Source organism: Micromys minutus (genome assembly GCF_963924665.1).
Source record: "Micromys minutus genome assembly, chromosome: 10".
NCBI classification, from domain to species: Eukaryota; Metazoa; Chordata; class Mammalia; order Rodentia; family Muridae; genus Micromys; species Micromys minutus.
This window is the reverse complement of record NC_137979.1, coordinates 25,506,734-25,520,959: the sequence shown is the minus strand read 5'-3', so window position 1 is coordinate 25,520,959 and position 14,226 is coordinate 25,506,734. Positions and strand designations below refer to the sequence as shown.

At 45.3% G+C, this 14,226-nt stretch overlaps 1 protein-coding gene across 1 annotated transcript in view; it reads left to right on the top strand.

Moving 5' to 3' along the window:
• The window catches only part of RAP1GAP2 (RAP1 GTPase activating protein 2), a gene marked incomplete at both ends in the record, with an annotated part of 213,508 nt that overhangs the window by 160,138 nt on the left and 39,144 nt on the right, over positions 1-14,226 (top strand). The window contains 4 exon segments of the mRNA XM_080923050.1: positions 2,761-2,805; positions 3,624-3,656; positions 3,984-4,196; positions 5,292-5,395. Of these exon segments, the coding sequence (XP_080779176.1) occupies positions 2,761-2,805; positions 3,624-3,656; positions 3,984-4,196; positions 5,292-5,395 (395 nt within the window).

The following is a 14,226-nucleotide window of genomic DNA, read 5'->3' as shown; positions in this document are numbered from 1 at the left end:
TCGCAAATCATCTGGAGATGGCTTGAAGGACACAGGGGGATGTGGGCGTGCTCTTTGCAGACACTATGCCACTGAACATAGAGAACTCAGTGCCCAGGGTTGTTATTATCCATGTGCCCCTGGAACCAGTGTCTCCCACCCCAGACTAGGGTTCACAGGTAAGAGCTGCCCTGTTGTCCACACCGGGCAGATGACTGAGGTCCAGGGTTAGTTGACAGGATTGTGACTGAGCACTTGGTAAAGGGCATACCCATTCCAAGCGCTTCTCTGGGATCATAGATTGATCGGGGCTGCTTTGTCCTCATGGGGCCTTCAGAGCTGCATATCCCACTTCCCTCCCAGCTCCCGGTCACAGGGGACAGCATCCAGCAAGAACACTGGAAACTATGACGCTCGTTTCCCCTCCAGAAGAGGAAGAGTCTGGTTTAGTTTCTTCCTTGCATTCTTATTTCAGTAGTAAGGTTTAATTAAGGGGCTGGAAGCTCTGGGAGGAGGGGCAGAGAAAGAGACCAGGGTGGTCCTGTTGTTCAGAGCAGAAGGCACTACCAGGTGTCCCTGAGGATGGGGAGGAGAGGGTGTGTTAAGGGAGAGTAATTGTTCGTAGTTGTGCCATTACAACGAGTAAATTGCTCAGTTCTCCTCTGTGCCCAGCAGTTTGTGGACTGCAAGCTCATTTTATCCGCATTTAGGGGAACTCATAATCTAGCTGCAGAAACAAGCTATGCACCACAGAGTGGCAGGAGGCAGGGGGTCATTAAATGCTCCACAGCAGAGCAAAGCTGGGGCACTTCCCTGCCAGCCAATGAGATGTTTACTCACTGGGGAAACTGGTGGCTCCCTCTACCTTCTCTGGGATGGCTCCTCAGCCCACCCACCCACACCTGCAGCCGAAGTCCCTGCCTCCACCCACAGAACCCAGCCCTGTGGCCTCTTGGACTGCTCCGCTTGTCTGGGTTTGTCCTCCCAGGATGGGGGGAGGGAGGCGTGTTTTCAATCTCTCCTTAAGTTGGGGACAATGGTTCCCATCATGGCTTCCCAGCTGAGCCTCAGTAGAAAATGGTGGGAAGCAAAACTGTTGTGTGTAAGACTCGCCCATGTGTGCGCCGGGCGCTGGCCCTAGTGGACTCAGTTTCCAGCAGTTGCCTGGTTGGAGCTTACACGCTGGGAGCTGGCAGACAAAGAATGTTGCGAGTGTGGCTGGATTCTGCCCTCAGGCGTGGGCTTCATCTTGCCATTGTAGGAACTGAGTCTTGGAGCAGTTATGTGGTTGGGTCATGTTGCTAGTTCTAAAGCAACAAAATTAGGATCCAGGATCCCCAATCCCAGCCCAAGTCTAGGAATTTGAAGCCAGGCACACCTTGGGGGCACACACTTTGTAGAGTCTCCCAGCCCAGATACAGATCTGAACTTGATGTCCTCTAGCTGATTGCCCTTGGTCAAGTCATTTCCTTCTCTGAACTTCCATTTCTTCTTGGAGACAGAGAGAAGGGAATATAACGACAGTACCTACTGCAGAGGGTAATGCTGGCTGAGGATGGGGCTCCCTGGTGGGAATGGGGGTGGAGTGGCTGTGAGGCTGGGGGAGGGTTGCACTCTTGCCCTGGGGACTGTTCCCAGACAGGGATGACTAATGAAGGACAAACAAAACAAACTCCTGACATCACTCCCCCACCTTCCCAGTGTGCCAACCTGTCTGGGGTCTACAGGGCCACCCAGGCAGCTTCCTACGGGTGAGTGAGAAGCACCTGTCAGTGGGAGGGGCCTTCCCACGCCCTCCTTAACAATGCTGGAGGTATGACTCAGTCCAGCAGTCCAGAGAAACTGTGTCAAATTCCACCCAGTTTGCAGGAGCCCTATTGTCCAGGGAGCAGGGTGTGTATTAGATACCTAGCTTCAGATGCAACTCCCAGACGGTCCCCCCATGCATACTATCACCTGATGCATCCAGTCTTGGGAATGCTGTGTGTTTCCTTCCCTCTTACACAGTCCAGTTAAGTCAGAACCCGACCAAGATTGCTGGACAAAGGAGCTACACCTGGAAGTGAATTCGTAGCAACTACAGGCAAAGCCCTTTAATCCAACCCTGGTCCTTGAATCTGGAAGATGTGGGTGGTGGGTTGAGGTCTTATCCTCATTCTACATATGTAGCTAGGGAAACTCCCTGGGTTACAAATAGGAAGCAGAATGAGGACCTTAATGGCCATAGTTCCTGCTTGTCATTCAAACACCCTTCCCCCAGGAAGAAGGTGGAGCTAGAAGGCAGACTGATATGCTGCTGGTCCTGACACAGATGTGGGCGTTCTTTCCCATTATTACCCTATGGCTTTCAGGAAGGAGCTTAGGCACAAAGGTGATAATGCTACCTATTTATACTAACTCTACCCACAGCATTTCGTGTACACCTTTAGTATTTGACATGCATAACCCACCACCAGCCTTTAACCTGTGCTGTGACAGAAGGCACTGTCACCTTTGCCACTTTACAAGTGAGGAGTCACGCAGAGGAATCTGTGGTTTGTTCCAAGTCACCAGTCTTAAGTGGCAGTGTTGGGATTTGAACACAGGAGACTTGGCTCAAGTCTATTTATACTCTTAAGTGGACACCCCACACCCTTATCTGGGGCTGGTGTTGGGACTGACAACTGCTAAATGTGGGAAGAGAGAGACTCCAGTACCCACCAGCTGGCTAAGTGCCCAGACGCTCCTGTCCATGAGCAGTGACCTATGCTTACGTGGAACCTCTCTTCCGTGTTTCTGCAGGGAATCAAGCTGGAAGAGCAGAGGCCAGGACCCCAGAAGAACAAGGTGGGACAGGCAGTTGAGTGGCCAGGTGGGCCCTGAGAAGGGCCAGTGTAGGAAGAGGCCAGGAGGACTGGGGAGTGTGTTGGACTCTCCTCGAATGCACAGCAGTTCTGCTTTGCACCAGGAGCCAATTAATGACTGAACTCTGCTTAGACTAATGTCTGGTTGGCAGCGAAGGGACCCTGGCTCAGTGTCTTAAGGCTGCTTCCGAGCAGGCTGGTGAAGACCTCGTGAGACCGAAGGATTGGCGGCCTGGACTGGCTCCTTCCTGATCTTTCTGTGTTCCTGCACAGTGTTGAGGGTTGCTAGGCTCTGGACTCTGATGGATCACCAGGTTTTAGCTTCAGGGTCTGTGTCCAAGGCCTAATCACTTGAAGAGGATGTGGGGAGGGACAGGGAGCGACTAGGATTTTTTTTTTAAATCCCAGGTGGCCTCAAACTTGGGTAGTTAAGGATGACCTCAATCTCTTGATCTACCTCCAGAGTGCTGAGACTGTGTGCCAGCTTGCCCCTTTCTTGCTGTCTTAGCCCCATAAGATGACAAGCTGGTGTCTTGGGGTGACCAGGGAATTCCTTTTTGTGTTCTATGTCTTTTGTTGGCTGGGTTTGCATTCAGTTCAATGGGCATGGGATGCTGAGTCCTTAAAGTTGTGGCCAGTAGGTTCTCTGACTATGCTTCCCTTGAAGTCCTGGTACATCTTATTAGCCCCCCCCCCCAACAGATCCCTTTACTAGACCTGGGAAAGAAACATGGAAACTGTAGTTGGACTGTAATGGACACTTGTGGAACTAATGTCACTCTCCCATGCTTTGTCTTGCAGGATGACTATATCCCGTACCCCAGCATTGAAGAGGTAGGAGCTCCCTGACTCTACAATAGTCTGCTCTGGGCTCCCTTCCTGAGGAAAACATGGCCTACCAAGGGCCACATGGGAGAAGATCTTGAGCCTAAGGCTTGAGAACCTAATGCCCTTCCTGTCTTTGTCTTGTGATCAAAGCTTTTCTGGGGGTACCCTTGCAAAACCCAGAGTCCCAGTGAAGCTAGAGATGCCATGGGAGCATCATGATACTGCCCTTGACCTGAGATAGAAGCCTCCCTCTTTGGAACAGTTGAGAAGTGGGTGGGGATCCTCTCCATTAGTCCAGTATGCTTCACAGCAAGAACTTCCCTTTGTCCCCAGGTTGTGGAGAAGGGAGGCCCATACCCTCTGATTATCCTGCCGCAGTTTGGAGGGTACTGGATCGAGGACCCAGAGAATGTGGGTACCCCAACGTCACTGGGCAGCAGCGTCTATGAGGAGGAAGAAGAGGACAGCCTGAGTCCCAACACATTCGGCTACAAGCTCGAGTGCAGGGGCGAAGCCAGGGCCTACCGCAGGCACTTTCTAGGCAAGGTGAGCCCAGGGACCCTTCCAGAGCGGGCCCTGCCTTGGGGAGAGGGACATGGATCTCTGTCCTTGGTCTTCTCTTTCCAAGTTCTGTCCTTTTCACTGCCTACCTGTCTTAGAATCTTAGGAATGCTTGTCCCTGTGAGGGGTCCTTTTGGAGACCACCTCCAGTAAGTGCTTTACAAGGAAATGAAATGGGCAGTGCTGGGTGGTGCAGAAGGAAGGGACTCATTGAAAGAAACTATGCCCTCCTCGTGTAGACATCTCTGTTTACATTTGCACAGTGCCCATCTCTCAGGCTTTCAGGGTGGTCTCCTGAGTACTCAGATGGGATGGTGCCCCATGAGACTGATTGTTTAACAATGACAAAGTTACATTTTCTTAAATATACTCTTGTCGTTCAGACTTGATATATTCTCCACAGTCCCGAGGGAAGCTTCTGGAGATTTCTAGCCTAAGCTTTGCAGTCTCACCTGAAAGAGGCTAACTGCACTGAACTTGAGGGAGTGTAGTTTAAATGCGGCCCCTATGGCCTCATTGTGAATGTGGTGGGCCTGGGAGGTAGGCTTCAGGAAGCTGGAGAGAGCTCCTCACCTCTTGTGAAGAGGGACCATCATTCTGCTTGGGTTCCTCCTCGTTTTCTTTAACTGTTTGGATTGGTCAGGGTTGCTCTCTGGGTGAGAAAGTGAACTCAGCATCAGGTAGTGAAGAGAACTTGAGAGTCTAGCCAGATGTGGGGTCGAGCCTGGCTCTGTCAGCAGCTGGTTGTGTGGTTGGAATGGGGATGGTAACATCATCTACACAAAGCTGTGGTTAGGATTAAGGAGGATAATGGGTACGAACGTCATGAGATGGTACCTGGCACATCCTGAGGACTTGGTGGATGGCAGCCATTAATATTATCCTCTTCCTCCTCCTCCTCCTCCTCCTCCTCCTCCTCCTCCTCCTCTTCTTCTTCCTCCTCCTTCTTCTCTGTCACCATCACCACTGCTGCAGCAATAGCATCCCTCTCCTCCTCTTTTCTGTGGGACTCCTCCCTTCTGGTGAAGGGGGTGATATGACAGCCATGTCTGGAGGCTCACATCTAATTTCTGTTTCTAGGATCATCTAAACTTTTACTGTACTGGCAGCAGCCTGGGGAATTTGATCTTGTCCATCAAATGCGAAGAAGCTGAGGGCATTGAGTACCTTCGGATCATCCTCAGGTGAGGCTGCAACACTAGCAGAGACCACACCTCTCCCAGACAGAGCTGGCATTAAGGAAGATGGGGTCGGGGAGGACAGAAATACCAGACTGACCAGTCTGATCTGGTTGAATAGGAGGGGCAGAGCTGCTGGAATCTGCACTTGTGTAGGATGTTGTCTGGTAGTAGCAGATTCCTGCAGCCATGTTCCTGTGAGCTGTCTGAGCCTCAGGGTCACCTAGACCAGGGACTGTGACTCTGAGGAGATGAAGGACAGAATAGAGATAGCTCGGTGTGACTCATTGGGGTGGGTCATGGCCCCATGTTCTGGGAGGGAGTTGGTCAGGTTGTTACTCCTGCTAGCCACCTAGGGAAGGTTGTGTGTACTCCTGTTCTTGTGCTGGAGCGTGGTCCACAGCAGGACTATTGAAACCACACGGTCCTTCCCTCTGAATCTCAAGTGAGAAACTAGAACCGGCTTCCATTTGGTTCAACGAATACAGTCTGTTAAGTTCCCTTGAAGCAGAAACTGTGATGCGTGTTGGGGACAGTCGTGTCTGAGTCTTGGTTCCTGTTCCCCAGAGGCTTACAGTCTCACAAGAAAGAGACGGAATTTTAATATATGTCACAAGTGTTATTCTAGTCATTTGCATAGGCTGCTGTAGGAGCCCGAATGAATCTGTTTATCCTATGGTGAAGTCAGGAGGAACTGTGTTGAGTATGATCAGAAACACTTGGAGGTATTTGAAGACAGGAATAACGGTTTTTTTTTTTCTGGGTGCATGTTGTTTACAGGTATGCACATGTGTGTGCATATGTGTATGTGGAGCCAGTGGATGATGTTGGATGTCTTCCTGTATTTCTTTTTTTTTTAATTTATTAATTTTTATTTATATGAGTACACTGTAGCTGTGTTCAGACACACCAGAAGAGGGCATCAGTTCTCATTACAGATGGTTGGGAGCTACATGTGATTGCTGGGAATTGAACTCAGGATCTCTGAAAGAGCAGTCAGTGCTCTTAACTGCTGAGCCATCTCTCCAGCCCCCTGTAGTCCTTGTTAGCTTTGTTTTGGAGGCCCAGTCTCATGGAATGTGGAGCTCACCAATTCATCAGGTCTAGCTGACCTGTATGCTACAGGGATCCTCCTGTGTCTACCTCCCTGGCACTAGGATCTCAGGCACACACCAGGATGCCTGGGTTTTAATTCAGGTGCTGGGAATCTGCTCCATATTGCTTGAGGTGGCAAGTGCTCTTCAGACTGAACCATCTCCTCAGTCCCAGGAATAACATTTTGGCTTTTTTTTTTTCTGCCTAAAATTTTAAGCTCTCAATATGGGAACATGCAAGGAAATATATAGCCCTGCTCTGGGAGGAGGTATTTGAGGAAGTTGTTGAGTTCACCCAGCTTTGGTTTGCATCTTGGTGATGCTGGGCGTACGTACGCTGGATCAAGCTTCTGGGGCTGGGAAGCTGAGGCCTGTTCCTTGCCAACTGAGCAGAACCTTATTTACTTATTTGGAAAGGAAGCCATTGTCTGCAGTGTTGACCTGGGTAGACAGCAGCTTTGCAAGGCATGGAAGAGTCAGTTAAACTGTTTCACGAGTGGGTTGTCCCTGGATCCCTGTCTCTAAATAGTATCTCCATTTCAGCTTCTGCTGAAAACACTCTTTTTCTTTCGTAATAAAAACCAGACCAAGGTTACATGGGATTTCTGAGGTGACAACTGATCATAAGGACCTTTTAATTTTTCTTTCTTTCCTGACTTTTTTTTTTTTTTTTTTTTTTTTTTTGGAAACAGGGTCTGTAGACTGACCTCACTGTGTAGCTAAGACTAGCTTCCAACTCACAATCCTCTTGCCTCAGGCTCCTGAGTATTGAGATTGAGGGTATGGGCCACCTTGCCCAGCTCTCCAAAGCTCTGTTTTTAGTACTATATCCCATATATCCCAGATGAAATTTTTACCGGGGACAAAAGCTAGAGAAAGGTGTTAGGCACACAGCACACATTTTGACATCTCACACACACACACACACACACACACACACACACACACACACACACACACTATTTTTAAAAAGCTTATCCTACGGAACAGTTAAGACCAAAATGTAGGTGACATAGAGTTGAAGCTTGATTCTCCTTTCTCAGAGAACAATGGAACGGAACAGATGTGATTAGAGACTCTGCGTTGGGTCCTGGTGACTCGTACCTATAACCATAGCATGTGATAGGCCAAAAGTCTGAAGCTGGTCTGGGCTACATAGTGAGTCTCGATAGGAGATTCTGGAAGAATCTGGTGCTCTCTGGGTTATCTTTCTCTACAGAATTATATTTTGTTCTAAGCCTATAACATTTGAAACCGGTAACCCCAGGAACCCAGGAAACACAAATGTAGCTCTCCCACAGAAAGCCAGCGGGAAGAAAGGCAATGAGAAGCTTCACACCAGCCAGGAAGCTGGACAGTCACAGCGTGGACCTGGACTAATTGCCAGGCCAGTTGGAAGCTAGGCAGGAAAAATTGGCTTCATGGCTTAGCAGCTTTACTGGACATAAAGAAGGACTTATGCAGGGATGATATTCTCTTGCTGGCAGTAACGACTGAATCAGCATAGACCTCTGGATTATTTCATTTGGTGTCAGGAATTTTTAGCAACCAGTTCTTCAGCCTAAAACGTGGACAGCGTTGCCAACGGCCTCTGCATGTTATGGGGATACCCACTCATCTCAGGCACCTCTTCTTGTATTTGAGGACCACCTGTATTTATTTACTGTGAGTTCTGTTCATAAGGCTTTGTCATTTTTATGTTAGATTATAGCATGACATTTCTATTTTAAAAGTCTTGTAAGTAGTTCTGACAAGTATATTGAGCAGCTTTTGAACCATGGAGTAAGTCTAAATGGGTTTCAAGAGGTAAGCTCTCTGCCGTACACATTCACTTAAACTTTGGTTCTAAAAGTAGAAACTCATAACAAAATAATGTTTTTAAAATTCACATAGCCATTTAGGAATAATCTCAATAAATTTCTCAGTACTTTTTAGGCCAGAGAGAAAGTCAAAGCCACAAAGTAATGGAATATCTATAAAGTAATGATATTTAGGGGTTGGGATAGCTTAGAGCTTAAGAGCACTGGCTGTTCTTGAAGAGGATCCCGGTTCAATTCTCAGCACCCACATGGTGGCTCTCAGTTGCCTATAACTCTAGTTCCAGGGCTCCTAACACATTATTTTGGCCTCCAAGGTATCAGGCACGCACATGGTGCACAGTTATACACACAAGCAAAACACCCAGATGCACTAAAAAAATTTCCATTTATAATATTATGATATAAGTTGTATCCAAAGCCATAATTAGAAGAAAATATATTGCTTTATCTGGCTCATTGCTGAATAAAAAATGATATTTGCAAATAACTAGATAGTTGTTATTAGTGACTTCTTGGTGTTTCAGCCCCACATATTATAGCTTCTCTGTAATGACAGAGAATTATCAACACTGTTATCTAAAGAAAGCATGAGGAAGGGATGAACAAAGATTAATGCGGGGAAAATAATTAGAATGAAAAGAACGCAAGTCTTGGTTATCAAATCACAGCTTCTACCAGGGAAACCAAAACATTATAGGTTAATATCTAGTCAAATATTGAGACAAAGAAACCAGGTATGGCAGTACATGTTTGTTATCCCAGCATTTGGGAGGTAAAGTCAGGAAAACCAGGAGTTCAAGCTTATTCTTCCCTATAGTGAGTAGAGTTGGAGACCAGCCTGGGATATGTAAGGACTGTATCTCATCCTCTGTATAGATAAAACAACAAAGCATATATGTAGAAATAAAAACAGTCAAACTACTTCAGTTTAAATCATATATATATATATATATGTATGTGTGTGTATATACATACATACATACATACATACATACATACATACATACAAACAAAATTAAGCCTAAAAGATACATAGTTGGGGCCAGAAGATAGTTCAGCAGTTAAGAAGAGCTGGTTGCTCTTCAGAAGATTTGGAATTCCCAGCACCCACATGGCAGCTTGCAACCATCTATACCTCCAGCCTCATGGAATCCAATATCCTCTTTTGGCCCATACAAACATCCAGGCAAACCTCATACACATAAAAAAAGAATCTCTAAAGTAATAGTTACACATATGTGATTAAGTAATTATCAATGAATGTTGTATGCAGCATATGCCATTAAACTGAAAATGCCATTAGAAACAGATACCCTTCCAGGGAAGATCACATCACTAAGTTTAACTCAGGATCCTGAGATTAAAAATCCAAATGGGTCAACAACTGTGACATAAGTTAGGAAAGTTCTTGGAGAATTCTCTGTCCAAATGTTTCTGGCTCTAGAAGATTTTACAGGTAAATAATTTAAACTTTACAGGAACAGGTTTGTGTTATTTGAACTGTTCAAGAAAATAGAAAAATATGGAAGGCTTCTCAGCTAACTTGTTAATGCTTAGAAGATCCTTGAACAAACAGGCAAATGAAAGGCCAATTTATAAAAAAGAAAAAAATATATAGGGTCCAACGCTTATGAATACAAAAGAATATTTTAAGCAAAGTATCGGCCAGAGAAACTCAAATCTGTGCAGAACATAAAGACTTCTTATGATGGTCAAGAAAGAACTATTTAGCAATGTAAAGAATAGTTATCGTGCTATGTGCTATATATTATAGCATAATTCATTCAACAGTTGTTTAATGAGCGCTTGATATGTGCCAGAGTGCTGGGAATCAACCCCATGGCCCGTGTGTGCTAGGGAAGCACTCTGCCGCTCAACCTCACTTTCAGTACCTGTTTTGAATATTCTTATTCTTCTCAGCTCCCATCTCCCTCCCATGGACTTGGAGGTGGCATAAAAGATAGTTACTAATAATCGTTCAAAGCCGGTGAGATCTGTGTTGGAGTAGATGTAGGATCAAGACATTGTCCTAGAGAGCAGAGGAAAGCTAGATCATGCATACAGTTTGGAAGCTTGTTTGTTTTCTTAATCTCCAGAGTATACTACAGAAGAGACTAGATCATGATCAGGCATGTAGAATGAATGAGTATCTCATGATCAGGCATGTAGAATGAATGAGTATCTCATGATCAGGCATGTAGAATGAGTGAGTATCTCATGATCAGGCATGTAGAATGAATGCACTGCTAGGATGAGGAGAATTGTTTGGGGCAAAGGACAGACCCCAGTCGAGGGGTGGGTCAGGAGGCCGCTGAGTTGAGCAGAGCCACAAAAGTGCAGGTTATGATCCAGGCTACCACTGTGAGTGGCCTCCTCCAGAGCTGTACAGACCGGCAGCCATGGTGGGAACCGAACCAGGGTGGCTTGTACTGAGAATAGAGCACAGTGGATGGGTAGTTCCAAACACACAGGAAAACAGACATTCATAGGCAGCCAAAATGTCAACAAATGGGAGAGGGATTTGCTGCAGCCGAAATGCAAATAACGGTGTGCTTTCAGAATGACTTAAACACGGTTCAGGCCTTTAAAAAAAAGGCAAAGAATGAAGATCGGGCCCTAAACTGCAGGTGGGAGAATTGAATCTGGATTGCATGGATGTATCTAGAGAAGAATTAGAATTATCAGAGCGAAAAGCAGTTGTTGACATAAACATAGTGCACAGGATAAAATCTAATCTGTTCAAAGAGTGAGCTGGGAGGTAGTCCCAGGAATCCACCCAGGATCCCATGCAGATAAAGAGATTAAGTCTAACAAAAGAAGATAAGACCAGACCACAGACTGGGAGCTCTCTGCATTCATCTCCTGAGTTCCTGAGGGAAGAGTAGATAAAGTTGTAAATAATTACCCAGAAGTCAGTGCTGTGAAAGCTCAGACATACTGTGGATCATGTTTTCAAACAGCAGCAATACCAGTAGACATGTTGAAATCAAACAACAGAAATCAAACCTTAAGCTAAGGTGATGCTGCTTGAGTTAAAGGCAGTCTCTGAGGTGCTGATGTCTTGGTGGAGAACAGATTTCCCTTTGGCCATAATAGTTGTTGGACTCTGGGATACTATCTTTAAAGTGCTGTAACAGCAAGCAAGAACTTTTAAAACCCACATTATCATTTATCATTGAAAATAAAATGAAGTTGTCTTCAAACATTAAAAATAACTAGAACACCGTGCCTCTCAGAGTCTTCCTGGAGGAATTACTGAAGAATACACTTTAGCCAGGAGAAAAGAGGACCTGCAAGAAGAGGCACAATTTAAAAATGAACTAGAAATAGGTAAGCAGTATTGACAAATTTAATTGCTGAGTGGCACAAAGCAGTGGTTTTTTGGCAAGTTTAAAAAGAAGGTTGAACGTACATTTATTTATAACAAAAGTAGCAAGGCTGATATGAGGGAAGAAGTCGGTGGATGAAATGTGCACAGGACACTTTCAGAGGCTGCAGGGGATGGGGAGGGGAGGGAAGGTCCACACATATACTGGGAGATGCAGGATACAGAGGGATAAAGAGAATCGTAAAACCAAATCAAGCAAACAAGTCCTCAAACACCAGGACCTCATTCATTCAGTGGAATGCCAGAGAGGAGAAACAAGGAAATAACCCATAGAAAATATAAAAGGACAGACTCAAAGTGATCCCAAACATGTTAGCAGTTACAAACAATATAAAGAGATTGAGTTAGCCACTAAAATATTAGAAAAGCAGATTGGATTGAGAACATAGCTGTATTTTGTTGGAAGAGACATTGAGAAAATAATGGCGTGAAAAGGTTTAGAATAAGGGGATGGGTAAAGACACACTAGGGCAATAACTACTAAGAAAGCTGGAATGGCAGTATTAAAACAAGACAGGGTAGAGTCTCATTTAAAAGACACCAGGTACAAAGAAGCATGCCTTTGTCACCTGGGAATGTTTCTTCCACACTCCCAATGTTTTCCACTGTGTGGTAGGAACACTGCTGTGTTGCACTCCTGGTTCTCCTGGTTCTCTCCCCTGCTTCAGATACCTTTGTTCTGGAGCAAGAACTTGATGTGCAGCTATGTTCCTTCTCTCTTTTTCTTGTGGTGTTTTTTTTTCCCCCAAGCCTCCCCACAGGAGGGGTCTTGCCCCTGCTTCACAGTACTTGTGATGTAATTTCTGAGGTTTGGCTAAGTCTAAATCATGGTCACACCGAACTGTGTGTTCTCACTAGGTCTTTGTGAGCCACAGAGGAACGATTTCATCTCCTCACTGCCTAATCTTCCTGCTTACTGTGTTTTAAATTTCTTCAGGATAGAGTATGGACAGATGTTATTTGCTGGGCTCTGCAACAGAACTTAGCCTACCTTATAGTTAAGAGGACAGGAGGCTGTAGAGATGGCTCAATGGTTAAGAGGACCCAGGTTCAATTCCCAGCACCCACATGGCAGCTCCCAGCCATCTGTAATTCAAATTCAAGGAGATCTGGTACCTTTTTCTGGACTCAGTGGGCACTGCAGGCATTTGATGCACAGACATAAAGACAGGCCTCTGAGGACTAATGGTTGTGGACGTGACTTGGTAAGGTGGTCTTAGGTTTAAAAAGCAGGAACATGGGCTGCAGATGCAGCTTCATGATAGAAGCCTTACTTAACATGTGCAAAGTCATAGGTTCAGCCCCTTGCAAGAACACAAAACAACAACAAAAACTCCAAAGCAAGAACTGAAAGACATTTAGGGAGGAGTAGACAAAAACTCCAGTTTAGTAGAAAATTCTGATAAGAATCTCTCAGAAAATAATGACTAAAACAGAATAAAATTGCAAGGCCTATAAAAACGGTGCAATAAATTTGAACAGTGCAATAAATAGATGTAATCTTGTATTTTTGCTCTCGACAAATGAAAAAAAATACACCCTTTTAGAGCTCACATGTAAAAAAAGGAGGATAAAAAGATCTGTGTATTGTTCGCAAATTTAAAACAATACCATATAGATTATTTTCCCCAAGTATGACAATTAATTTATAAACCAACAATAAAACACTAAAGGGGAGAATAATCTCGTATGTGGAATTTTTTTTTAAAGTCCCGCTAAATAACCCGTGGGCTGAAAAAGGAAATCACAAAAGAACTGACAAAATATTTGGAACAAGATGGCAATAAAACCACTACCTATCAAAGCATGTGGGATGCAGCCGAAGTGGTGCTTCCACACAGACGCGGGGTTGCAGATGTGTTTGCAAGAAAGAAGAAAGACTAAGGGAATACACACACACGCAGGCTGGTACGCCAGGAAGAAAAAAATAACGGCCAAGAAGAGAAAGAGAGGCATGAGAAAGACCGGGGCAAGCCAGGGAGCAGAAAGCATGTGTGGTAAAGGAGAGAAGGTTGAAACAGGTGGAGCTCAGCTAAGAACAGACAGCAGGAAAGATGCTGGTGGGTGATGGGTGCGGCCCGCTTGTCAGAATGCTGGCTTAACTTGTGTAAGAGCTTGGGTCCAGCCTCTTCACTGTGGAGTGAAGTGGAAAACCTGCCTGTGAGCAGACATGTTTATTGCTGTGTGGGAGGATGCAGCTGCTAACAATAAGGTCTGAGGACATAAAAACAACTTCCTATCAATGCATGTCATGAGCACTTGATGGAAAAACTTAATTTATCCAAATTGATTCAATAAAGTCAAAATCTCTATGTTTACCATTAAAGAACTTTAAAAGGGGCCTCTTATAAAAGAGAACTGTCCAAGAGAGTTCACACAGAGAGTGTACACACCTTTAGCAAACAGAAAGGGGGGGGGGAATTCATGCATTATACACACTGTTTAGAAGACAGGAAGCTATCCTGCTATTTTGTTTGGTCATAATAGTGCCTTGTTATGGAAACCTGTTAAGGGAGGTACATGAAGAAGTAGGAG